This window comes from Eucalyptus grandis, chromosome 9, assembly GCF_016545825.1.
Source record: "Eucalyptus grandis isolate ANBG69807.140 chromosome 9, ASM1654582v1, whole genome shotgun sequence".
Lineage (NCBI taxonomy): Eukaryota > Viridiplantae > Streptophyta > Magnoliopsida > Myrtales > Myrtaceae > Eucalyptus > Eucalyptus grandis.
Window position 1 is genome coordinate 35,212,188 of NC_052620.1, and position 25,734 is coordinate 35,237,921.

Here is a 25,734-nt window from a genome sequence, read left to right on the forward strand (position 1 = left end):
TGTGACTGTTAATGTCTAGACTTGTTGACAACTTAGGCTCTGATACAAGTATTGGGTGGTCTTTGATCTCTGTCACCTCAAAAATTAGCTCACAATATGATATTTTCCCTCATACTTATAAACCGATCACTGGCTATTTCCATAATCAATATAGAATAACCTCAACACGTAAGTGATAGACACATCGGATTTGCACAAATCCACTCAATCTCTCTCTCTCTCTCTCTGTTTGGCAGTTGCTTTTTTCTTTTTCTCAAATTCTTCTTTCCTCTCTCTTCATCACGGAACTCACCACAAACACACATTCTCTCTCTCTCTCTCTCTCTCTCTCTCTCTCTCTTCCCCCATCGCAAAGACTAAAGAAGAACATCTGACATCGATCATGATTTTACCCCCTCTCTCGATCTCTTCCACAACACCCTCAATGATCGCTTCCAAGTCTCGTCAAGCTCCTGGGAAGTTTAGCAAATCGTCCAATCAAGAGTCTTGGAAGCTTCACTTCCTCGATTCCAAATTTTGAAGCCTCCGATGACACCCGTTCTCGTAGCAACGACGAATGTCTTCGCTTACGAGTTCAAGCCACCATGGCCATAAGCTTGAAGCTCAAGTGGCCATCACCATGAGCTTGAGGCCAAGCACGAAACTCAAGTAGCCAAGGTTACCCAAGCTCTGAGTTCGAGGTCAAGCTCCATGGGAACCATGGCCAAAGCTTCACCTTCTCGATTCTAAATTTTAAGGCAAACCTGCTCTCACGACAACGACGGATGTCTTCGCTTATGAGTTCAAGACACCATGGCCACAAGCTTGAAGTGGCCACCTCCACGAGCTTGAGGCCAAGCTCGAAACTCAAGTGGCCAAGGCTACCAAGCTCCAAGTTTGAGGTTGAGCTCCATGGCAACCATGGCCAAAGCAAGAGGAAAGAAAAAAAAAAGTAAGAGAGAGAGGGAGACTGACTGACCAACTAAAACTTCAAAAATTTCTACAATGTGGGGCCACGGAAGACAAGTGTCAAGCGTTGAGTGGGCTTGAACAAATCCGACATTTCTATCACTCATGTACCTAATATTTTCTCCTCAGGTGCACCCCATGCTGACCCAAACCAAAACATGTCATTCCATATGGATAGTTGACGTGTAATTCATCCGGTTAATTTAGATTAAAAATTATTGACGTGTAATTTAATCAAGGTCGGTTATCCGACGTGATACGATGGTCAGTTCACCAGTGTTTAGGTGGATGATTTTTGTAATATTTTTTTTTTTTTTTTTTTTTTTTTTGTCCTATTCTTTCTTGTCCATCCTCCTGGAAAAAGGTTCGCCAAGGTCTTGGCCCTGGCCAGTCGGCGCTCACCACGGCTTGGTCAAGGCCCTTGCCAAAGAGAGGTCTAGTCATTGGTCGTCTTCTCCAGTGGCATAAACGTGATTATCGTCTCCAGAAGCTCTCTTTGTTCGCTCTTTGAAGGCACCAAAGAAGAGGATGACGACATTGGCGGCTTCCTGCCGGATCTCGAGACACCCGGGACGCACCGATTCGCACGGTGCATCAAGCAGGTCCTCGACAATTTCAGAGCTCAAATCGGCCCATCTCATGGCAGAGATTGAGCGCTTGAACCGAGGCAAGCTCAACAGCGACACATCCTCGGGCCACCGAGTCCACATTTCTCGCCTCTCGTCCCTCTGTTCCTCCCATCATTCATCTCGATCCCATTCCTGGTTCGCTAAGCCGCGGCCCAGACTGGCTCCGTCAACGACAGGCCCGTCGAATAGCGACGGATCAGCGGAGGAAGCTTTGGGAACTTCATGACGTCGACGCATCGCTGGGAAATTTTCCGGCCATTCCGCAAGCGGCCATCGCTCGCTCGCACGACCTCAGGGCCCGTTCGAGATAACTTCATGAGAATGAGATTACGCTTGTTTGACAAGTAGTACGAGGTGGGCATGCTTGATATAGACAATGACGCAATGACCGGACAAAAAAAAAAGGCCTAGAAAAAACTGGCAGAAGGACCACAAAGGCTATACAGTTTCAAGATATGGCAAAAATCAACCAATGAGAAAAATGATTAAAAGAGGTGTTTAGCTCCTGTAAACAGCAACTATTATATTATCCGCATTAATTCTGGAACAAAATAAAATTAAAAGAGTTGTAAATCAGATAATCCGGCCAAAAAAAAAAAAAAGATAAAGGCAAACCCGCCATTTTCGAAAGAACAACACTAAGCAACCTAAAACTAACCTACGAGATTGATATATTAAAGAAGTCGCACATTCGACACCCAATAATAGTTGGTCACGTCAATTAGTATATTAATTTTGTAAGCGATCTTAACATACTTATTGTTTCTCTGGAGAGCCCGTGAACTTTCTTTCTAAACACATTAGTAGCACTGGGGCGAGTTCGTCTTGGAGGAATGAATGGAAAATCAATCTGGCCCATAGTTAGTAGGATACATAATGAAATCGACTCTCTTCCCTCTTCTTTTTCCTTGATGTTTTTCATTCTTAATTCTTCTCAATATAGGTTCTTTTATCATTTGACCACATCTTAAGAACGCTGACCGTGTTTTGGGCCTTTAAAATGCATTTAAAAGCATGGAATTAAGCAATAGTCAATCTCATTTTTTCAGACTTTTCCCGAAACTTTCAAGGCATTCGAGTTTGTCGACGATCAAATAATTCTAGGGCTCATTTGAAGTCCTCGTTCTTTAACAGAAGTACAACCATACATCAATCCAACATCATGCCTCGTCATTCATAATATGATGTTTGAGTGGTATGTACTTATTTACTTATGATTTTGGGAAGAAAAAAAAATCCAAGCACTCTCGAGTTTGAACAATGCTTTCAAGTTGCGAGGTTTGATTACACCGAGACTCCCATTCCACATTAACTGCGCAAATTGCTGGTTTGCCCTCTCGGTTAGATGGTAGGCATCAAAGAGCACGTACTTCTCACGATGGCCGCATAATGAAAATTTGTTCACTCCTCTCTGCCCTCCCTCCACAGGTCAAATTTGCCCTATAAGGACCCGAACCACAACGCGCGGTCTCCGCTTCCTTAAAACCTGAATCAATTTCACAAATCACAAGTAAGGACTTCTCTTTAGTGCACAAGCGATGTAAAGAAGTGCAATAAGTCCACAGGTGGTATAGGAGCAATGATGCTTAAAACTCAAGCAAAATTAAAGTGCAAAGAGCATAAACAACTCACCATAGTTTGATGGGTATTGGATTCTCTCACGGGCTGAAGTATAGAAATCGAAGTAGGAGTACTCGAATCCTTGAAGTTGAGTCCCCCCAGCTTTGTGGTCAGAGCAATGTTGTGAAGCTTTGCGAGCTTGCTGGCTTCACTTAAGCAAGATCCATCTGGGGTCAGTGGTCTCATGCCTGGCACACAGCCAATTGGCCCTACTCCAATCATTGCGAATTTTCTTCCTCCTACTTTGTATATTCCCTGGAAAGAAAAACCAGGAAGCCATATCACCCCCTCGAAATGCCACGGCAATTGACAGCTGTTTTGCAAGTCTAATTTTGGTAAGGCCAAAACAACAAAGTTCCCTTGCAAACACATACTATCTAGTGCTTATGTAGATCTTTATGATCGCTTAGAGATGGACTAATCGTGATACACTCAGATGCCACCTGAGTATTAGATAAAAAGGCACCAAAAAGTTTGCATGATTCTACGCTTGTGCAACGCGCATTGCTACATGACATGTAATTAGCTGAGTGATCCTACAATTTTTAATTGAATATCAAATCATGGCCTAGAAATTTAAACGACTATTTAAAAATTATCATCATCTCTAAGAGCAATATCTTTAAGGGTCGGCATCTCCAGTTCATATTTCAATTTGGATTATATACTCGTGTTTCATTGTGTCATGGCAACATGTCTCTACTAAACTTGTTAAAATATTTTGTATTTCAAACTCGAGCCTTTTTCAAATTTGCCAATTTACATCAGATTTGATATATAAATCTGTCGAATTTGTCGCTTTGTGCCCAGAAATTGCAAAGAAATCACAAGGTCCATAAGATCTTTTCTTAAGTGAGACCAGAAAAGACTTTCCGGAGACCGGGTAAATATTGGAATTCTCGTCAGCTTCGTATCTTAAGCACAGTGGTGATGTTTCTAATCACCATCCCCACAACATAGCTGGTTAATAGAGGAGGGGCATGAAGTAATCATTGCTTCTGATGTTGATCGAGTAAGCACCCTCCTTAATTATCCTTTCGCCTTCTCGCTCCCCATCTCCTTCCTCAGCTTCTCCTCTAGCTGCTCAAGCTGCTTCAGCTGCGTCTGCAAATCCACCACCTGTGATATGTCGAACAAAGCTTCGATTCAAAAAAAAAATAGATAGATAAATAACAAAGAATACAGATCCTTTATAAGTGTCGACCAAAGCACCAGCTCCACCGGATGCGAAATTCGCCTTCTTTTATTCGGAGATATGGTGGCATAAGCGGCAGCTTTGCGTATTCAGCTGCATGACCAAAGAAAAAGAAAACAAAGTAGAACGGTAAACGAATTGAGCAGTAACTGAGTCACCCGAAAAATAAATAAGAAAAAACAAGTTACCGATGAAATAGACGATCAAACGACCGTCCGAGATTCTGCCGGTGGGATGGTGGAAGAACGTCTCGCCATGAGGAGGAAAACTCACTCTATAACCCGTGTTTGGTGTTTAGATTGGTGTCGGTCCCTGCGTCGTTGAGGGAGTTGCCGAGGATGAGCAGAGCGACACCTTTCCGAGATTGATCACCGCAGTGAGTGGAGACGAAGAGGCTGGCGAGAACAGTGAAGAGAACGATGCGGAGAGCCAGAGTCGACATGATGACTACGCCCGTGGGCTGGATGATGTTCGTCCTCTGAAGCGTGGTGATCATAGTATTTGTCACGAAGGCTTCTCTTCATGGATATACCAGCACCTGTGGAAGTCGTAATTGGCAGCGCCTGCTTGAAAATAGGAGATACCATGGCCGTAGTTCGTGTCTTAAGATGCAAGAGGTGATTCGCATAAATCGTAAGCCTCGGTTGCGTCTTTGAAAACACCCGGTTACGTAGTGAATCTAAATACGTCAGCACCCATACCTGTTTTCTCACGCAGAAGTACCATTGATTTTCTCTTACGGAGAATCCGCCTGAAAAAGTCGAAGTCCATCACGGTGCTTTTACCTTTCTCATTCCACTTTTGGCCAGCGAGTTCGACACTTGAACGCACGAGGCTTTCGTCGAGGAGACAGCGCTCTTAACCAATTTGTAATCGCTTTTACTACTTAAGACAGAAGCCCGCTTCACTAAATCATGTGCTTATGGGATTCAAAATGGGTTATTCTAGCACAATCTCAAAGTGGCCATACATGGGCCTTAATTGCATTACTAACATCATGAAATGTATCGTGTCTATTTAAGGTTGCACGAGACTTATCTACCAGCATAACAGACATTGCAGGCAAACGTTAAGCATTCTTACTCTGGCTCTGATGCCACTGACGACAGCCCTACTCAAACCCACCTGCGGTGTTTTTTTTTTTTTTTTTTTTTTTTGGTAAGGCACCTGCGGCACTTTTTTATTACAACTAATTGGCATCAAACTAGTCTAAAACACCTTGTGCGAGTTGGAGGTCGTGTAGCAATTATTCATTGATGAGACGGCTCGTGCACCCGCAACGTGGAATCCAAAGAAATTTCTAACGGCCAACGCAATCATAATCGACATAATATGTTGTATCATTCATGGTCAAAACGAGTGCATTGTCCAAACGCGTACCCAATTTTGTATGGAGTGACATCCGTAACAAGAAAGGGGGGTCTTTGGATCTTTCGATGATGAACGGACCGGTGGGGAAGTCCCTGGCCGGCCCATACCATCTGTTGTTTTGTGGCAATCCGGCAGGTCCAATGACTGCACCACATGCCGACAACATTCTTACCCAATTATGCAAAAAGGTCTCGCGCAGTCTGTCTAGAGCTCTTGGCATAATCTTACATGAACATCTAAATTCTCAATGATTCACCATTTTTGTTGAGTCACGGTAGCTCGTTACACCACGTCTATAGTCTAGTCTGGTCAAATGCCATCTTCTAAGTGCCAAGGGGGGCTTGGGCCCGAGCTCTGTCCATCTTGACAACGAACAACTGATCAAGCTTGCACAGAATTTAATGGGCTGTATGATAAAATCCATCGACATTACAGTACCCTTCCATCTTTTGGTCTTTTGTCTTAACCATCAAATACAATGAGACAGATCATTGATATTTCACCTTAAACCTCACGAGAAACGTGATACCTATGTCTTGTCGCCCCAAATGGAACTTAAAACATAGAATCGAGTCATGAATCGGTCCAATTGGTTCAAATATCAGCTTAAGTACCTTTATTTCCTCAATGGTCTAAGAAAAAGTTCAAGTTCACCCCAATTTGAAGAACTTTTCTACATTATATGGCTCGGTCACGCTTGAACTCCCGTTCCACGTCAATCGGGCAAACTGTTGATTTGCCCTCTCAATCGGATGGTTGTCAAAGAATAGGAATTTCTCAGGATGGCGGCACAACAAATATTCTTTCACTTCTCTCTTGCCCTCTGCAACTTGGGTTCGCCCGATATGAACCCAAACCGCAGCATGCCATTTTCGCCTCTTTGAAGCCTGAAATCAATTTCAGAGAGAAAAGATTCCATCAACCTTTCATTGTCCATAGAAAGATGTAAGCCTATATTAAGGTTAGAAAGACTTGCATTACCGACCATATTTCGATGGGTTTCGGATTCTGTCCCGGGCTGAAGTGTAGAAGTCGGAGTACTTGAATCCTTGTAGCTAAGCCTCTAGCTTCTTGAGAACTGACATGAGAGCTCCATTGTGGAGCTTTGCAGGCTCGTTGGCAACCCTCAAGCAAGAACCATTCCCGGTTGTTTTTCTCATGGATGGCAGACATCCAATATTTCAGATACTACTCATAGGTCATCACCCTCAACAACGTTATGACCATCAATTAAGGTTAATTAAGCCCAAATTAGAGGGAAGAATTACACATGCTTAAGCCGGATCCAGAAATAAACCTCGAGCACGGTGATGATGTTTCCGATCGCTGTCCCTACGTATTCTTTTATCGAAGACAACTGAAAAAGGGTGGGATTGCGATAAATCAGCATCAAATAATCGTTGTTTCCGACGCTAATAAAATAAACAGCCCCCGAAATTACTCTCTTTGCCTCCTCATTCCCCAATCTCTTGCTTAGCTTCTTCTATAGCTTCTCGAACTGCTTTAGCTGCATCATGAAACTTACCACCTAAAGAAAAGATTTACATTAAATAAGGACTCGTGTCAGTAATTAGAAAAGAGATGACACAATTACATACAAATCCTTCGTAAGTGTCGATCAAAGCACTAGCTCCAGCAGACGCGAAATTCGCCTCTCCCATGAATTCATCATCTTTCATTTGGAGATATGGCAGGATCAGCAGCAGCTTTGCATACTCAGCTGCATCATGAAAACGGGTAAAGAAAACCGTTCTTGAAACCGAATGAAAACGAACACTTCGAACACAAGTTAAAAGAAAAAGTTTAACCGATAAAATCAGCGATAAGACGACCGTCGGAGAATCTGTCGGACTCTATAGGGAAAGGAGTTGGCTCTGAAGCTGGCAGTGGTGTTGATGTGGTTGTCGGTTCCTGCATCATTAATGGAGTCCCCGAAGACGAACAGAGCGAAATTTCTTGGCGGTGGATTGCCGCAGCGAATCGAGATGAAAAGGCTTGCGAGCATGGGCGAGAAAATTGCATTGAGAATTGGAGTCAACATGATGATCTTGGTCGGACAGTGTTTCCAAGTTTCCTCTGTTTTAAGATTTATGTGTCTCCCTTTCATGTGGAATTCTGGCGATCGTAACCTAATTTTCCCAGTCTTTTTCTATGCATTGACCAAGAAAAATGTTGAATGTTCTTGTCTGAAACTTTTGTTCTTGCACGAAACTATGGCATCTTTCTACCGAGTTGAATAAGTTGCTTGCAATCCCCTCCAAGCAAGTTCCAGGAAATTTGTTCTTTTTTGACCGTAGGGAGACCGATGTTGGCTATCCACAATTAAGCACAAAAAGAGGGAAAAGTTCATCTAACTTCACTTAATTTTAAGTATAGACAAACAAGTTTTGAGTTAAAGCAGTTCTATAGTATTGCCTTGATTTTGCTTCACCAAACTTCCTTTAGCAATATGGAGTCACTACAAAACTTGCGGCACATCATATGAGCCCCCTGAATTTGTGCAACGTCCACTACATCGTAATGGTTAATTTCAAAGGGGACTCATATGATCTGATAATTATGTTGGGCAAAGCACATATGAACACCACCCATTAGCTCGTGACACACAAACATTGAGTATAGGGGTAAGCAGGATGGACCAATCAAACCAGGAACTATCAAGACTAAATCATACTGGTCGGTTTGGTCGGTTTGGTCGGTTCCAATGGAGAACCAAGCCAAACCAACTATATATATTTCTTCAAAAAATTAAGTAAAGTGAAACCCTAAGTGAACTTCAATTCTCCTCCCCCGAAACTTTTCAAAAGTTACATTGTCTTCAGTAGTAAGACAAACAAATTTTGCTCATCTAGGAGCCATTGTCCACTTGACCAATTGCTACAAGATTACAAAACTTTCAGATTGATTTGAAAGAGGAAAAACTACATTCCTAGCCATCGTAAGCAAGAAGAAACTTGATGTGACCATTAATTGCAACAACCATGATGAGTAATGTACAATACATAACTGGTTATATTGGATTGGACCGGATTGAAAAGCGATCACCCCAAATTGATTACATCGAAATTGACATCAAAATCGACATATTAACAATATGGCAGACTTAGGTGAACGTTAACACAAATAAAACATCTTAATACCCAATAAAAGTCAAAGTTGGTTAATCTATTAATTGTATTAAATTAATCTTAACATATATAATGATCTCAGCTCTTGCCTGGACCTCAGTCGATGGATCTAATGGACCCTGATCCATGGATCTAATGCAATCGCAATCGCTAATCATCCATACCCGCAGATGAAATCTACCACTCTTTCTTATTTTTGGTCAGAAAATGTACTACCTAATCGACGGTTGGGAAGGTCTCAGATTCTCAGGATTTGCCCACCACCACCAGCCCGGCCCCTGCCAGCGCGAGCTTTAGGCTGCTGACCGCATCAATCAATATTCACAAGCCACCTCAACTGCGTTGCCCAGCGCCCACGTCCTAATTCGTCATGAGAAAGATCCTCCTCTTTTCCTCTGCCTCTTAAAAGATTAGGTTCAGGACCGCAGCAGAAGGGTTCACGTTCCAACGCAAATTTCGCCTCAAGACAAAAGAAACGTCCCCACCCGACTCCCCACCACCCCCATTCACCAGTCTCACCTAACATTCAGTGATCTGTCAATGACTCGAGCTCCCATCCCACCGCTAGTGCCCATCACCATCACGTGGCATTGTCGACGCCAGGAGCAGCCTCCTTTTACAACGATTCCAAAAGACTCAGGCCACCCCACTTGCTAATAATGAAAGTTCATGAAAGTTCCCCTTTTCTATTTCTCTCCCTTCCCATGACTACCTATAAAGTAGTTGGTGTAGCAACTTCAATTTTAATTGAAAGAAAAAGATCATATACTTGGCAAAAACATCCTTATAAGCCAGGCCAAAGTTCAATATTTAATATTTACAACTCTATTAAGAGAGAACTTTTCTTGGCAGAGAAAGAACCAGAAGCCAAGCTCCCATACCTTGCAGAAGCCGAAAAGTATCAGGGAGAGATATGAGCGGAAATTTACCCAAGAGAAGGACCCGAGAAGTGTTCAACCCAAAATGACCAAAGGGTAACCGACTCACTTGACACGGATACATCAGGCATTCAATCTGACTTCAAGTCAGTGTTGGAGACTCCCAACTAGTTATATCAATGAAGACCATGCAAAATAATATGAGAGAGTAGGAGAGAGGCATTGAGCCCGTGATCTTTCTTTTCGCAGAACTCTCCACCGTCGATGGACTGAACTGAAGATCTATAGTACTGCCTAAGTATTTAGGTAGCATGCATACAAGAGAAAAAATCCAATCCAATCGACTGCCACAATTTATCACAGGCCCTGGCAATTATTGAGAGAAGCACTGGCCAACAGAACAAGCTATTGCTGTCATCAGAGTTTCAGCATTTATCACACATAATCATCAAATTACAGACGTAAGTTCAAAATTCCAATAAGAAGGTCTGGACTTTAAAACTTAACCTAGTCAGCAGCATACTCCAATATACCACATATCTGACTGGGAAACCACACTTCATCCAAGGCTTAACCATGTTCAAACGTTTGGTACTCCACCACCACAGTAGACAAATCATTCCTGAAAGCATTGCAGCATATTAGGAAGCAATCTCTCTTTCTCATTGACTAGGACTTTTTAACATCGGAAAACAACTCAATATAATAAGACAGGCAGACAGTCGAGGACTCACTAACATGTAGCCTTATTTACATAAAAAAAACCAGCCAACGGTAACTCTTTTAGAAGACTCCCCCCATCATGGGAGCGAGGTCATCAAAGCTCCAGAGATCCACTGCATTTCCACCATCCTGAGTTGCCTCTCCACCAAGTAAGGCTTCCACTGACGGATCCCAGCCACCATCCACAAATGGCATCTGGAAGAACTTCATATCGGACTCAAAAGCAGACAGCTCCTCAGAGAATGTCTTTGCAGCAGTGTTTTCTTCCTCGGACACATCATCAGAAGCAGACCTGATTTTCTTCCTTGGGTTAGCATCCTCAAACTGAGATTCATCAACTTCCAGGGTAGCTGAAAGTACAGATGAGACATCTGGAGTTCTTGGGGCATTTTCACCCCAACCAAAGTCAGAACACTCAAATGAGTTGCTTCCCTGGTCTGAATTGAAGTACAAGGGGGCATTGTCAGCAGGGGAAAGAGAATTCATTCCAGAAACCCCTTGGGCATTCAAAGCATCCATGTAAAACTGGTTAGTAGGTGGTTTTTCTTCAACAAAACCCATGGAACTGTAAATGTCATCATCAGAGCTGTTTGCATAATTGAAATTTTGATTCAGATTAGGCTGCACGTTGTTTGTTGTTGTCTTGGGAAGTTTCTGAACATTTGACTTCACAGAGCGTTTTGATGATGCACTGGAAGAATCATCAGGGAAGTTCACTTTAGCTTTCTTGCCACGAATTCTCCGAGCCTCAGCATCATAAGCTCGGGCAGCTTCTTCTGCTGTGTTAAACGTCCCAAGCCAAACTCGGACCCCTTTCCTTGGGTCACGGATCTCAGCAGCCCATTTTCCCCATGGACGCTGCCTGATTCCCCTATATTGGTTCTTCCTCTTTCTCTTGGCAGATTTCTCAGCTTGCCCATTATACTCCACAGATTTGGTGGTTGAAGAGCCTTCAGAATTAGAAGAAATAAACATCACACACAATGATAACTATAAGTCACTGATATAACACACCGTCTAATAGACCTACAGCAAACTGACGGGAAGATTGAGGTATAAATAGTCCTCCGTTCAGCATTATCCAACTCCATTTAAATGCAATTGATGATAAGCCTCTCAGATTAGAACATCAACACCATTTAAGTCACAATAAAGCAAGATAACAACACACACGCCAGATTTCTCTAAACAAAAGAAACCTATATAGCAGCAAATGCCAGCACATAGACATTCCGGTGTACTACAAATCAGATCAACATAGTATCATGAATCATCAACCAAAGAACAATATCATTCTCTCATATTACCCGTGAGTAAGTCAAAAGAGTCAAATCATTAGTTGTATCCTTTACAGAATAATATTTCAACTGAAGGTCTTAAGAGATCAAGAGTATTATTTGCAGTCTACAATAGATGGTTATGTCTTTCGGTCAATTATAGTAGTGAAATTTCCCACGAAGTACACAAATGGAACCCAAGTTCAGGCCTGATGAGAGTTCATGAAGCCAAAAGCAATTTATTACACGAGTTAAGACTGACAGAGTTGCAGGTCTAATGACTCTGAATTTATACAGCAGACTACAAACTTATATATCTGCTAACAGGCTAATTCACCAAGGAAAGCTCCTCTAGTTGAGATACTCCATACCAAACATCTGCAGTTTAATCGCTCTACACCTCGCTACATATCCTAGTAACCATTTTACCTACGACCAAAACTTAAAACGTCCCATTTATTTAGCGAAATCAAACCCGATATAATTGAACAAAAGCCAAAAGCGAGCCATATTCCTCACAATTAAAAAGGGCTTTGATCTATCCAAAGTGCTAATGACAAGTAAGATGGCAAGGGAGGATGATTTCCTGAAGCTAACAACGAATTTGCATGTATCATCTCTGACCAGAAGCTGACCCATAAGATAAAGGGAAAAATGAGAGTTCTTCACCGATGATTTAAAACTACCGAAACAGATATATTCCTCCGTGATGGTAGGACTAAGATTAAAAAGGGGAAGCCTAAATACCGACGAAATTTCTTCTGAGAACAAGCAAATCGACAAATCTACATATGGGGTATCAGTAAATGAGTAAACAATCACCGAGGACGACCTACAATTACCAAGCCAAGATCCCCGAGATCCCTGAAATTTTCATACTCCTAATAGGCTTAAAACTTTGTATGCAAAACGATATCAAAATAAATAAATAAATAAATAATCAAAAAAGCTCGAAACTTTTTTCCCCGGAGAAGATATCGCGGAACACGCATACGCTTTGAGCAAAAGAGAACCCCAAAAACAGAACATCGCGGCGCAAGGCGCTCGATCAAAAGGATACGAACCCATACAACAGCAGACGATCATCAGATACGAAGGCTCATTTCTAGAACGCTCGACTAAATCAAGCCCCACAAAACAAATCGAACTAGAACCCTAAAAACCCCATTTCCAAATCCCTAACGAGCAAAACGAAGCCACCGCTCACCAAAAACAAAAAACAAAAAAAAAAAATGCCACCACAATCGACGCAAAAGAAAGATCAGGTCCAGAGCCACAAGAAAGCCGTCGGCCCGAGTGCGTTACCTTTGGAGTACCGAGGCTCGGCGGCGGAGAAAGCGAAGGGCTTGACGTCGACCTCGACCTCGTCGTCGAAGTCGTCCTCGACGTCGGACTCGTCCTTGAAGCCCTGGAAGTCGGCCTCGAAGTCATCGTCCACGACATCGACGACCTCCGACCTGGCCGGCCGCCTCGACTGCTTGCCGGCCGATCTCTTCAGATCGGGCCATAGGAAGTCCGAGGTCAATCGGCGGGCCCTCTGGTTGGGGATGAAGTCGGAGATGATGGCGCCCCCACACATTGCTGGAGCCGGAACGGGGAACCGCCGGACGACGGTAGATCAGGGAAGGAACGGGGAAGGGAGACGGCGACGATCGGAGCTGCTTCGCTTCGGAATCGGACGGTGAGGATCGGTCGATCGATTTCGCAGACGAGAGAGATTTTGCAGAGAAAATGGAGAGATTATAACTTTGTTCCCTCCTCCTTGAGGGGCTTTTTATCTCGACGGATTTTTCTTTTTAAGGTTTGGTGGGAATCGTGTATTTTAAGTGCAAGTGCCGCAACCGGAGCGCGGGGTGGGTTTACTGATTTGCCCTCGGGCAACGTGGGTAATTACTTCGCGATCTGTGTAAGTACTCGTTTGCCCTTCCTCGGGCGGCGAATTTACGCGCGCTATCATTGTGTGATGATACGTCGGAATCGAAAGTAAATTGTGGGAGGGCGCCGGTTTTCAACTCTTGTAATGCTGTCCGAAAAAATTAAGGTTATTATCGTGAAAGCTCAAAATTTTAATATATTTATGAAGAATTTATTTTAAATTAATTTTTTATCACTAAAAATTCCAAATTACTATATTTATGATAATTTTACATTTTATTAATTTTCGTTAAATTGAATTAATATCAAAAAAATAATAAATCAGTACGTATTTAATAAATGGATGATAAAAATCCAAATGATACACTCTCCAATTGCCCACATTTTATTCAATTCGATAATTTGATGATAAAATTTAACAAGACCACTTGCAAGTAAATTTATTATGAGTGTAATAATTTTAGATTTTTTGTGATTTTTTTTTATCGATATGTGCATGAGACTCGAGGGAGAGATTAATTTCAGTCGGGTAATTTTCCGCACGTGACTGACTGGTCGACCTCGTGAACAGTGGACATGCGGGAAGGTCTTTACCTTTACCGAATCTAAGAGAAGTTATGTCACCCGATTTGACCAAGCCAATTGTACGGACCAAAATCGCCTAACTTTTCTTGAATTTCGGTCAGAGCACCCTAGGGACTAATTTCTTACCTTCCACCTCGCGTCTCCAAGTTAGTAAAAGTCCCAATCTTAGTTTCCCAACCACACACCTCCATGGCTAAATTCAACGGACATTACCAAAATGAAATGGCTTTCTTGAAAGTCATAACGTGCCTCTTCGAAGTTTCTACCATACCCCTATTACTATTATTAACAACTCGTAGGTTCGAGAGAAAATAAGACGAAGATTCAAGACAGCTTCCTATTACTCGAGGTTTGTAGCCGTAAATCATGCACTTGCTCCCCAAAAAAATGATTCCTTTTATATATGATGAAAGTAATATCCAATTTCTCTACAACACATCAACAAAAAAATAAAGGACCTTTAATTAGAGAAGTGTTAGTTTGTGAGGCATGTAATTTATTATCAATAATCATTCAAGGCTACATAATTTGACAGAACAAGAGACACCCATCAACTCAAATATTGACATATTAAAAAAGCGCTAATAATGCATTACTCTCTAAATCCCGATTAGACTAACGAAATCACGTGAACAGTTCATCCATAGGGCGTTATTATCTTGATGGAAAATAGTATTCCATTATACGTTATGAATTCCAATCCATCACACGAAACCAAGCATCAGAAAAAGCTATACATACGTATATAAAGGCATTTGCTTTCCGATAAACCGCAAGCAATGCAAAAAAAACGCGAGGGAGAGAGGACACGAGAAGATTGTGGCGACAACTACCGAGCGCCACCGGTGCATGCGCGTTTGAGTGAAAGAAAGTTCCCCTACTTTCAGGCTCCACGTTGGTACTGAAGTCCTATCGAAAGCCAAAAACTCTCCGAGTTTGCCACCAAAACCTTCAAACCCAAAAGTAAAAAAGTAAAGAATTTTAAAAATAAAATAATAAAAAAAAGGGTGGAAATGGGTAGTGGGTGGTTCGGAAGGCACCGACCCGCACGTGTCAGCAAATCATCAAAATCACGACCACCCCGCAAGCCGCCAAAACAGACCCGCGACCGAGGTCGGTTAAGCCCCGGTGGCAGAACCGTAATACCCACCAGCCCAGGAGGTCAACTGAGGGCGTCAAACGTTTTTCACCCAACTTGTGTTTTTTTTCTCCTTATTAATTTCTTTTTCATTTTTTCCGTTTTTTCGCCCTTTAATTTGGGGTGCATGCACCGGATTCAGCCACTGACACGACAAAAGAAAACCCTCGAAAAGATGGCATGGTAAGAGAGAGAGAGAGACAAGGTGGTGGGGGAAGGGACTGGGGTGGTCCCCGCGGGGTGGGGGATACGACAAAAGACGACACGTGAATAATAATTGGGCTGGAGCGAGCTGGTCCGAGCCCCGATGGCTCGGGTTGATTTGATCGACACGCTTTATCTTCCTCCTCCCCCCGTCTCCTCCTGACGTGCACTCCTTCATCTTCTTCTCTCTTCTTCTTCATGCTTTCTCTTTTTTCCTTTTATATTTACCCTAAAATTCAATGATTTTTAAGGGGTCAAGTTGGCTCATGACGCGACTTTCGGAAGGGGCCGCGCATGGCTCCAATCGAATTGGGCAGGGGGAGGGGACGGGACGATGCCGCTGCTTTCGTGCGATCCCAGGACATCGAAATCAGAGCTTGGGTTTCGATATTTTTATAGCAGAGGTGGACACCCGTCCTAAAATGTCATAATCATGTACTCAGGCATTTTAGATGGGAGTCTCCAAACTGAATATTGCTGTCACTTTAGAAGACGCTTAGGCCATGTTTGTTAACCATCCAAATAGGGCCAAATTTGATTCTTTATTCTCAGAATCAATTTAGATCTAGAATCGCGTTTAGTAAAAATTTTGTTGTCGGGAATAGATTGGGAATAGAATCAAGAACAAAAAAAAAAGTTGATTATTATTAGAACAAATTTGAAAATCAAAATCAAGAACCAACCTTCTTCCCTTTGGCCATCTCGCGACCGCCGTCCACCACCGTCCGCCACCGTCCGCCACCGTCCGCCGTCCATCGCCGCCGCCGCCGTCCGCCGGTCCGGCAAGCTCGCCGGAGGCTCGCCAAACCAGGGCGAGGTCTGGCGAGCTCATCGGGGCTAGGCAGGGGCTGGGCAAGCCTCGCAACGCCCAGCCACGAGGCTTGCCCAACCCCACCGATGGCCAGGCGAGGCTCGCCCAGCCCTGGCAAGGCCGGCCTGGCCGCCGGCGAGGCTAGGTGAGCCTCGCGAGGGCCGGCGACGCTCCGTGAGGTCGCTAGGCCCTCGGCCTGGCGGTCGTCGGTCAGGTGACCGGCCACAAGAAAGAAGAAGAAGATGAGAAAAATGAAAAAAAGAAAAGAAAAAAAGGAAAAAGAAAAGGAAAAAATGAAAAAAGAAAAGAAAAAAAAGTAAAAAATTGATTTGGAACAGAATTAATGAGCATGGTACCAAACGCAATTCTATTCCAAAATCGAAATTTTGAAAAATTACCAAACGGCTTAAAATGCGTAGAATCACTCAGGAATAGAATAAAAAAGAATCGGTTCTGATCATAATCGTTACCAAACGCATCCTTATTGTGAGCTAATTTCCATTCTAGTGACAATCTCCACTTATTTGATGCGCTATTCAGTTCTCTCTCGCCCTTATCATCATTGTGGAAGTCATTCCTATTCAAGCCCTCTAGTACCGACGAACATTTTACATCTTCATTGGACCAGATCGTTACAATAATAGCTACTCATCTAGTCAAGCTCAATTTATAAGATCTTGTGAAATCACTATCAAATTTAAGTTCACTTCTTTCCGGATCTCGTATTTATTATAAATTTCTACAATAGGTCTCTAGGCAAAGTCCAACCTACTCATGAATAAGAGCGTTAGATATTTAAATATTAAACCATACATTAATCCAATTGTTAAAACTTTTAAAATACTTGGCAATGGTCCGATAAATTTTCACATGCTTGTTAGTTATTGTAAACATGGCCACTAACAATTAGAGAAAAAGCCATCATAAACTGTAAATTTTGTCTAGTATAACGTATTTACTTCAAACTTTTTTTATAACACTAAAAATCCAAATTGTACCTGTATGACACACTAACTCTGAGATTTTTTTTATGTAAAAAACCTAAATTTGGGGTTTTTGGTAAGTTCAAAATAAATGTATCACACTTATATAGTTTGGGTAAATGTGTTGTAAGAATATAAGTTTGGAATTTTTTGTTACCAACAAAATTGAGGTAAATTTGTGGCAGTGAATATAGTTTCAAATTTTTTGTGGCTTTTTCCCAAATAAATATTGTAAAATATATATTTTTGGCCTCTTAGATCCTTAAGAGAAAAAAAAGAAGAAGAAAGAGAATAGTCACACAACAACTAGATGGGTCCAGGAGGAAAGAAAATCTTCACTTTTATCCTTTACGTAAGAATCAAATGCTTAAACTAATCCAACTTGTTCGACTTGAGAGACGATGCCTTTGCCTTTGTTCTTTCTTTCTTTTTAAATAGGTTTTCGATGCCCATTTCTCCTGCACTTGATCCCTATCCTCATCTCGCCCCCGTACATGCCTCCCCTCATTAATTTATACCCAAGTTGGATTAGGACAACTCCTCATACATTGCAACTTGATGATCGATTCATGTACCTGGGTTACTTAGGCATTTATTTTTATCAGATGTCCATAGCGAGATTCTACGGGGCACAAGATCTCGACATGATTTTGGCCATATAAAGTACCAACGTGATTCGATTCAAGAGAAGCCTATACTCCATTCATGTAGAAAAAAAATCCAATATGCGTTTTGTTTTGCAAGATATAAACGATTTGAAAAGCATTTGAAAATTATTACTTAGGTTCAAACAAAACATATTTTCATCATTCACGAGAATAATAAAAACATTTTTCATTGGCTGATTATCTCTAGTGATTATTTTTAATTTTTTTAAAGTTATTCATTTTTCACGAAACAAATAAAACCTTCTATATTTTCTTATTTCTAATTATAATAGTCGGAAATAGGGATACAAGTATTGAAGTCCTAGAGTTTATTGCGAGAGTACAATGAAATTTTAAAACTATTAAAAGTTCAGTTAAATTCAAAACTTGTCAAAATATAATTGAGTGTTAAAACTTTCATAAAATATAATCAAGTTTTAAAATTTATCGAAATGGTCTAATTAAATACTTTAATTGATTGCACTATTTGAAAAATTGAGGACTCAATTACACCTTTTGTAATAAGTTTTAAAACTCGATTGAATTTATGTCATAATTTTTAAAACTCAATTGCACTTTCATGATAAATTTTAGAATTTTAAATACACTTATCCTTTAAAAATAATATACGTGCATCGTCATTGCCGAAGAGAATATCCATTGAGAGTCGGAGAAGCCAAAAGGATGGGGCTTGCCAAGTAAGTTTGCCTCTTTGTTAACGACAGAAGATTACCACCAACTTGTTTAAAACCTTAATTAATTAAAACCAACTTGTCAGAACGATCGATGCCTTCGCCCTTTCGCTTATTTGTCAAGGATGTTTGCCACCAGCAAAGGTTCCACTTGACTTGATGCAGCTAATTTCGCCAAGTGACGCTAGAGAATCCTAAACTAGTTTAAAAGAAGAAATTAAAAATCATCGACTGAACAGTAGTGGCTACTAGCTGGTGATTCCACACGCTTCTACAAGGTGCTCGGGGGGGGCGGATGCGATGTCCGAGGTGTCGAACGTGTCTAATTTCTAATGCCTATCCCCTTTACTGATCGAGTGATCATGACCTTGTCGGTCGACATCGATCCCTTGTTCTTATCCCTTAATGATGCTATTATTTTTATATGTAAAGTTACTGATGCTGATAATTACATCTGCCCTCGAGGTCTTGCGTGAAATTATTTAACAACCAGGTCTGTGAGATTTCATTGGCCGCCCACTCGCCCAATGATCGACAGGGTTGCTGGCCATTGCCTGTGATCGGCGAGAGTTGGCCAACTCTTACCTTTGACGAGGGTTGCTGTTAAAATAATAATAATAATAATAATATAATTAAAAATTTAATATAAAAAAGTTGTCAACATCAACGTTAAAGCCATTTTACGTGGAACTCCTAAAATTCACATTAACGATCTCTGATTAAAATTGATCGAATGGATATAATGAATAAAACATAAAAATAATTATGACTCAATTGATAAATTTGAATTGTTTGATAGAAGTATAATAAACTCATGAAATTTTGGATAATTAGCTTGAGAGGCGATGCTTTCTATGCTCGAGAGATATTTTTATTAACAGTTCATCTCCCAAAAAATAAAATCCCAAGGGCTGTCCCTGTCCCTTATTCAGCTCTGGGTTTTTATTTATTTATTTATTTATTTAGTTATTTATTTGTTACTTGGTTGTCTATCTATTTTTGCCATGTCATCCTTGATGATATCAATAGCTGAAAGAGAAGGACAAATGGGATTGCCAAAGTTGCATCGTCCGGGCAACAGTTGATTTTTGAATATCCACTAGTTCCTTCTTATATTATTCTTCATTGATTTTATGATATCTGCATTATCCTTTAGCTCCATGGCCTCTCGCGTGATGGGGGAGGGCAACGCACCTTTTGTATCAACTTGAGGATTATTTTAAGGGAATGGAGAGAATTCATTTTTCTTCTTTTCATTATTATGGTTGGGAAGATGATCGATTTGACGTCGAATTATATCATATGCATTGAAAATAATTCACAACTCTAAAAGAGATAACATTTCCAAAAAGAAATAGAAAAAATAACTGATATTTTTACAAGGGTTTTGATTGATTGAGACTTAATTTGGATGTAGCTCATTTTGTCGCACTTATTAATCTTTCCACTTAGAATAATTTTAAGTGCCACGCTTGTCATTTTGCGGACAAAGGACGAGAGATTCATCGAATTTGAAAATTAGAATAAGCGTAGTGCTCATCATCTTTTTTTTTCTTTTTTTATGGGAAGATGATTGATTAGACATCAAATTATTTCACATGCATTGAAAATAATTCGCGATTTAAAGGAGATGATATTTCAGAAAATAAATGGAATAACTTGGTATATTAATTTTGAAGGGTTCTGATTGATTGAGGGCTAAATTTGGGTGCGGCTAATTTTTCGTCGCATTTATTGTATTTCCACTTAAAATAATGTTAAGCGCCGTGCTCGTCATTTTGTGGACGGAGGACGAGAGATTCATCGAATTAGAAAATTGGAATATCGAATATTACTATTATTTTTTATATAAAAAAATCGGGAGATTAAAAGGGACGTTGACCTCGGGCCCTACACGCTACCGTACTGAAATATGTAGACAAGCGGGGGGAAGTGGGTGGCGTGGCGACTGAGCCCGCCTCGTCGGGCGCGTTACGTTTGTTGACCAATTATTATCCGTTTGACCAATCCGACGGCGGCGGTGGTTCGTGATCTGACCATGAGGTGTGCAGCACGATATTCAAAAGAGCAAAACGAATAGTGAAAAAAAGAACAAGGTTTACCTTATAAAATAAAAATTCGCAGGAAAAAAAAAAGATTAAAGGATTTAAAAGTTAATGTGAACTCCGAAGCCGAATGGTGATCAGCATTTGATTTGCACGATGTTTTTCATTTTTACTGTTTCAAATCACTACCGCCAATTTTATTTTTGCTTGATTTTGTTTGCATCGCAAGCACACACTTCAATTTTTTTGTGAAGATTTTATAATTCATACTGCCAAACTGAATTGACACTTGAAAATCGTATTAGACCCCATTTTATTAACATATTGTTGTCCATAAATTGTCATTTCCCTTTGTCTTTTGTCGGGCTGTAAGTAGTAAATTGTAAAATCTCATGTTCAATTTTACCACATGCGGATATTAAAGGGAGAAAGTACTAAAAGAATCATAAATATATTATCAATTTAGTCTTAAAATTTTAATTTGATTAATTTAGTCATAATTGTAATTATGCTAATTGAGTTTATCTGACCAATATTGATAATAAATTACTGATATGAACACTAATTATCTGACGTGATATGACCGATGTTGATATAAAAAAATTTTACAATTAAAAAATGTAATTTTATTATTATGTTTCTTTTCTTTTTTTCCTTTTAATTTGGCCGGTGAGGGTTATGGCCCTTGCCAAATCTAGACAAGGGCCTTCGTGGCCTCACTTTCGACTGGTGAGGCTACAGTGGCCTTGAGCGAGGCCCAACCATTGGAGAGGCAACCCTCGGCAACCAAAATAAAAGGAAAAAAATATATGAAAATATTTTATTTTTAAGTTTTACAAATTATTCACGTCAGCGTCAATCGTATTACATAAGATGATTGATGTCCACATTAGTAATTTCCGATAAAAATTAGCCAGATGAATTGAATTGGTACAAGTGCAAAGGTTTGTAATTAAATTGATGTAATTAAAATGATTAAAATTGAATTAACATCAATATAATAGATTTAGGACTTTTTTTATACTTACCCCAATAGTAATGCGAGCAAAAATGACTCAAATGCCATAAAAGAACTAAATTCCTCATTTGACTTTTATCTTAAACTATGCGAAGACTCGAAGAGGAACAAATATAAGTCAAATTGATGTTTCGCTACTCTTTTTTTTTTTTTTTGGACGGTGTTTTGGTACTCCGAAGTCTTGAAATGGTGGGAACTGGAAAACGCACATAAAGAAAGGCGTGCACATAATTTAATACCATGAAATTTAAATTCAAGCATCTGCAAGGAACAAATATTAAATTAATTTCATCACGTGTAACTATACACTAGCATGATCGGTAAAGCGTTTGCAACTTGACATTTCACATTGCGAAAGGGTATCATATAAAGTTCTATCACTTGCAAATTTTCTAGTTATGGAGATGTGATCGGTCGTCCAATAACTTTTATATGATGCCACTTGACCCCAAATGATTATATCTTATATGATATGGAAGCCATGTAACCTTTGTTTTTCCTTCTATACAAGTTGTTTTCTACTATTATTGACTTTAGCTAGTGAGTTCCTACACTATTCAGAGCCTTAAGCGAAAGCAAAAACCAACTTTTTTCCTTTCGGACAATTCAGAATAGCCTCAAACAATAATAAATAATAAATACATATGTGAATATGAAACAATACCTAAAAGTTGTGAAAGTTTGAGATATTTCATATTTAAAAAGAATCAAAGAATGTGGGTCGCCATATTTAAATCAAACAAAAAGTAAAATCATCTTATTCTCCAAAAGAGACGGAAGTGATTTATGTATAAAAAAAAAAAGAGTTATTAGTTTTTTTTTTCTTTTGTTATGCTTTTCATGGAGGTGGATAATAATAAAGAAACTCCGTTTATTTTGTGGAAACTGAATAATTTGAAAAATATATTTTTTTAAATTATCGTTTGAAATAAATAGCTAATGAAAATATTACATTATAGATAATAGTTTATATATAAATATTTTTGCAGACAACAGGATTTTCCTTTCTTCATTCTTACGATACAAACAAATTATTCTTAAAAAAAAATACTTTTAAATTATTTACTTTTTACGAAACCAACTCACCAAAATAATAAATGAAGTCGGTAGCACGGCGAACACGTTAGGGATGGAGAATGTCGACATTGTACCGCGTCGGGGGCGGGACCGAAGCAAGAGCGATCGTCAATTATATACGGAAAGCAGATGGGCCCGAAGGCGTCGCCTAAAGAAATATCAAATTGCAGTCGCAAGTTGCATGTGCAAAAGCCATAATGGAGGGGTCACTTTCTCTGCCAGCAATCGATCGGATGACGCTCCGCCTCGAGGCGAACGGTGGCGATTGACGACGACGGCAGGGGACCTTACCTGCGAACCGGTCTAGGATCGAGGAACCGTCCGGCATGACCGCCATTTCCGAACACAAAATGGCCCATGTCCCCTGTCCTGATCTTGCCGATCTGGGAGATATTTTCCTTTCGTACGAAGATTTTCAAGTTCTCGTTCTACGCCACGCCGTGGCGTGACCTCAAATTGGCAAAAGCATGGCATGTATCGCACCACGTCAAGGTGTTGGAAGGACGATTGAATGTTGCGCGCACCTAAGATTCGTGTCGGGTGGCTGACCGACCGAACCCTTGACCCTCGTGATGGCAAATCCTTCGGGACACCTAAAACTCGAGGCATAATTTTTTTTCAGTTTATTGCATGAAGCGGGGAATAAGCTGTCGAAGGAGGAGTTGATCAGTTAAACAAAAACAAAACCCTAAATTCGCAAAGAAAGAATGCCTTTTTTCCCTCAATTTTACCATGAACGAATTACATAATTTCCAACCCTCTGTAATGTGGCCGTGCTATAAATCCGCCATCGATAATTTCGATAAATACAAATTGATCGTCAAAAGAGACAAATCGTTTCTCTTGGCACACCACTGAAGCCATCTTACTTTAGAAATGAGTTCCTTAGAGTCTATGCTTAAAGCCGCTTGCATTAAGTCATGAATCGAAAAGACCGCTCTGCAAATAATATTTATCAGTGCACCTAAAATTCTTTTTTTCTGATTTTCTCTTTATATATATATATATATAGCTGGTTTTCTGATTCTTTTCCCGCAATATCGAGACCACCTAGCTGGCAGCTTAATTCGTGTTGCGGCAGATCAATTCCCCGATATGAACATGGCTTGCTATTGCCACTCTTATTATTTCAAAGACACGTGGCTAATTTTCTAGATGCCGTATCGTCCCCGCACGCTTTGCCACACCAACAATTAATTGCTAAATTGGTGGGGTTCAGTTAGGAACGCATCGATTGCACAAAGAAATGAAACTTTAGTGCATAGATCGAAGTGAAAATTCAATGACTCGTCTATAAATTTCATGGACAACTAAGGGCGTCATTGAAGATTGCCAGACTTTGTTAACCCATTTGGAGATGGCCAAAATTATCCATTGCCCATGAGACGTCAATCAAGCTACTGATTGAGTTATTAAAGCCCATTGAAACAAGACTCTTTACATCAATTGATTATATCTGTCCTTTCAACCCCTTTAGAATATTTTATATTCAAAAACTCAATTATCCGACTCTAGTAGGCTTATTTATTTATTTATTTTATTTGTATGAATGAAAGTGGCTTTTCGATGAAAAAATAAATCTATAAATTCCAAATTTACACTGTTTAAGAAAACGAAACTCGCGCGGCCGGTCATCAGATACCAAATATTTTCTTGTTGAAGAGCTGAAAAAATAGACATCTGTCAGAGTAGCCGCTTAGGTCTACGAAATGGATTCCAAGAGAGATTGAAGTTGCATTCCAAATTTCCGTGAAACATGCGACAAAACCTCGTTACGGACATCCTAATTTCTAGACATTGACCGGAATTCATGCCCTCTTGCCGACCTTCGCTTTGCTCGTGTGGTACGGACACTGACACCGTTCCTCTCAAATTCACGTGCAGATCTCAAAGCCAAAGGATCCTGTCGGGTCCCCGACATGGTTTTCTCTCGAAATCGAGCCCTACGAGTCCATCCAGAATCGAGGGAGAACCCGAAAGCATCCGTGGGCCTAATCACTTTCGAATTATCCGAGACGAGGCCCATGTCCAGTAATATCGGGCCGGGCCTTCCCAGATATGTAGACCCAAGTGGTCATTTCGGGCCGGGCCCTGGACTATATCCAAAAGGTCATCATCAAGCCTACGGATGCCTTCGAAACCAAACGCTATATTTGATTTGTTACGCTGCTTTTATAAACCGATTTAGCGCATTCGTCTCAGTGTATCCGTCCTGCCTGCCCCGCCGCGAAAGAACGGATTTAGATAATCGCCGGAGGAAAGAAGAAAAAGCAGTCGAAGGGATTGAGTTCGGATACCAGCGAGGGAAAAGAAAAGGAAACCGATACATCCGACATAAAAAAATACCCTTTTGCATACTCGAAAGTAGAGGCGAAAAATAAGGTCATTAGTTGGAAAGAAGAAAGTGTTTCTGTTTGCTAATACAACAGATGTGCTCCGCATTTGGATGATCTAGAGGGATCTAAAATGTATGTGACATCAACCTTGTTAATCATCGTAATCCCTTCCCTTCCGTTCGAATACGAACGTGTTTTTAGAGTCCTTTTCTCATCTCTCACGGTCCCTTGAACCAAACAAAGCGTAATTGAAATTTAATGTGAGAATCTATTGTTCTTGAAATATTTAGGAATGTAAGTTAAAAAAATAATTGTGAAAAATCACTAAAAACCCTAAATTATGTGCATCGTGGCATATTTACCATTAACTCTTCTTTTTTTTTTTCTATCACGATCAAAGTTGTACGTCTGTGACATATTTACCCTTCGTTAAAGTTATGTTAATGAGAACCATTAAAAATCTCCCAACATGGTTGTTAGAAAACAAACGATATTGACATAACATTCACGTGAAAATAATATTGTTTTGACTGAAAAATTATTTAACAAAACCT

The 25,734-nt window shown here is 40.4% G+C and overlaps 2 protein-coding genes across 4 annotated transcripts; both read right to left on the reverse strand.

Moving 5' to 3' along the window:
• Positions 1 to 2,784: 2,784 nt before the first annotated feature.
• On the reverse strand, positions 2,785 to 7,858 carry LOC104419519 (GDSL esterase/lipase 3). The gene is given in 9 exon segments (XM_039302571.1): positions 2,785 to 2,988; positions 2,990 to 3,063; positions 3,210 to 3,296; positions 3,299 to 3,451; positions 4,111 to 4,157; positions 4,674 to 4,910; positions 7,032 to 7,120; positions 7,362 to 7,483; positions 7,585 to 7,858. Coding segments are annotated over 9 exon segments (1,233 nt in total). The 5' UTR covers positions 7,805 to 7,858.
• Positions 7,859 to 10,099: 2,241 nt separating this feature from the next.
• On the reverse strand, positions 10,100 to 13,567 carry LOC104419520 (ethylene-responsive transcription factor RAP2-12). Of its 3 annotated transcripts, none has more exons than XM_039301304.1 (3): positions 13,075 to 13,567; positions 10,508 to 11,442; positions 10,100 to 10,391 (listed from the first exon to the last, which is right to left on the reverse strand). In XM_039301304.1, the coding sequence occupies exons 1-2, from the start codon at positions 13,346 to 13,348 to the stop codon at positions 10,553 to 10,555; spliced, it is 1,164 nt and encodes a 387-aa protein (XP_039157238.1). In that variant the 5' UTR covers positions 13,349 to 13,567; the 3' UTR covers positions 10,100 to 10,391; positions 10,508 to 10,552. The 3 variants fall into 3 exon arrangements, with proteins under 3 accessions (XP_039157238.1, XP_039157239.1, XP_010029503.3); XM_039301305.1 differs by having other exon boundaries at positions 10,504 to 11,442; XM_010031201.3 differs by having other exon boundaries at positions 10,100 to 11,442.
• Positions 13,568 to 25,734: the final 12,167 nt, after the last annotated feature.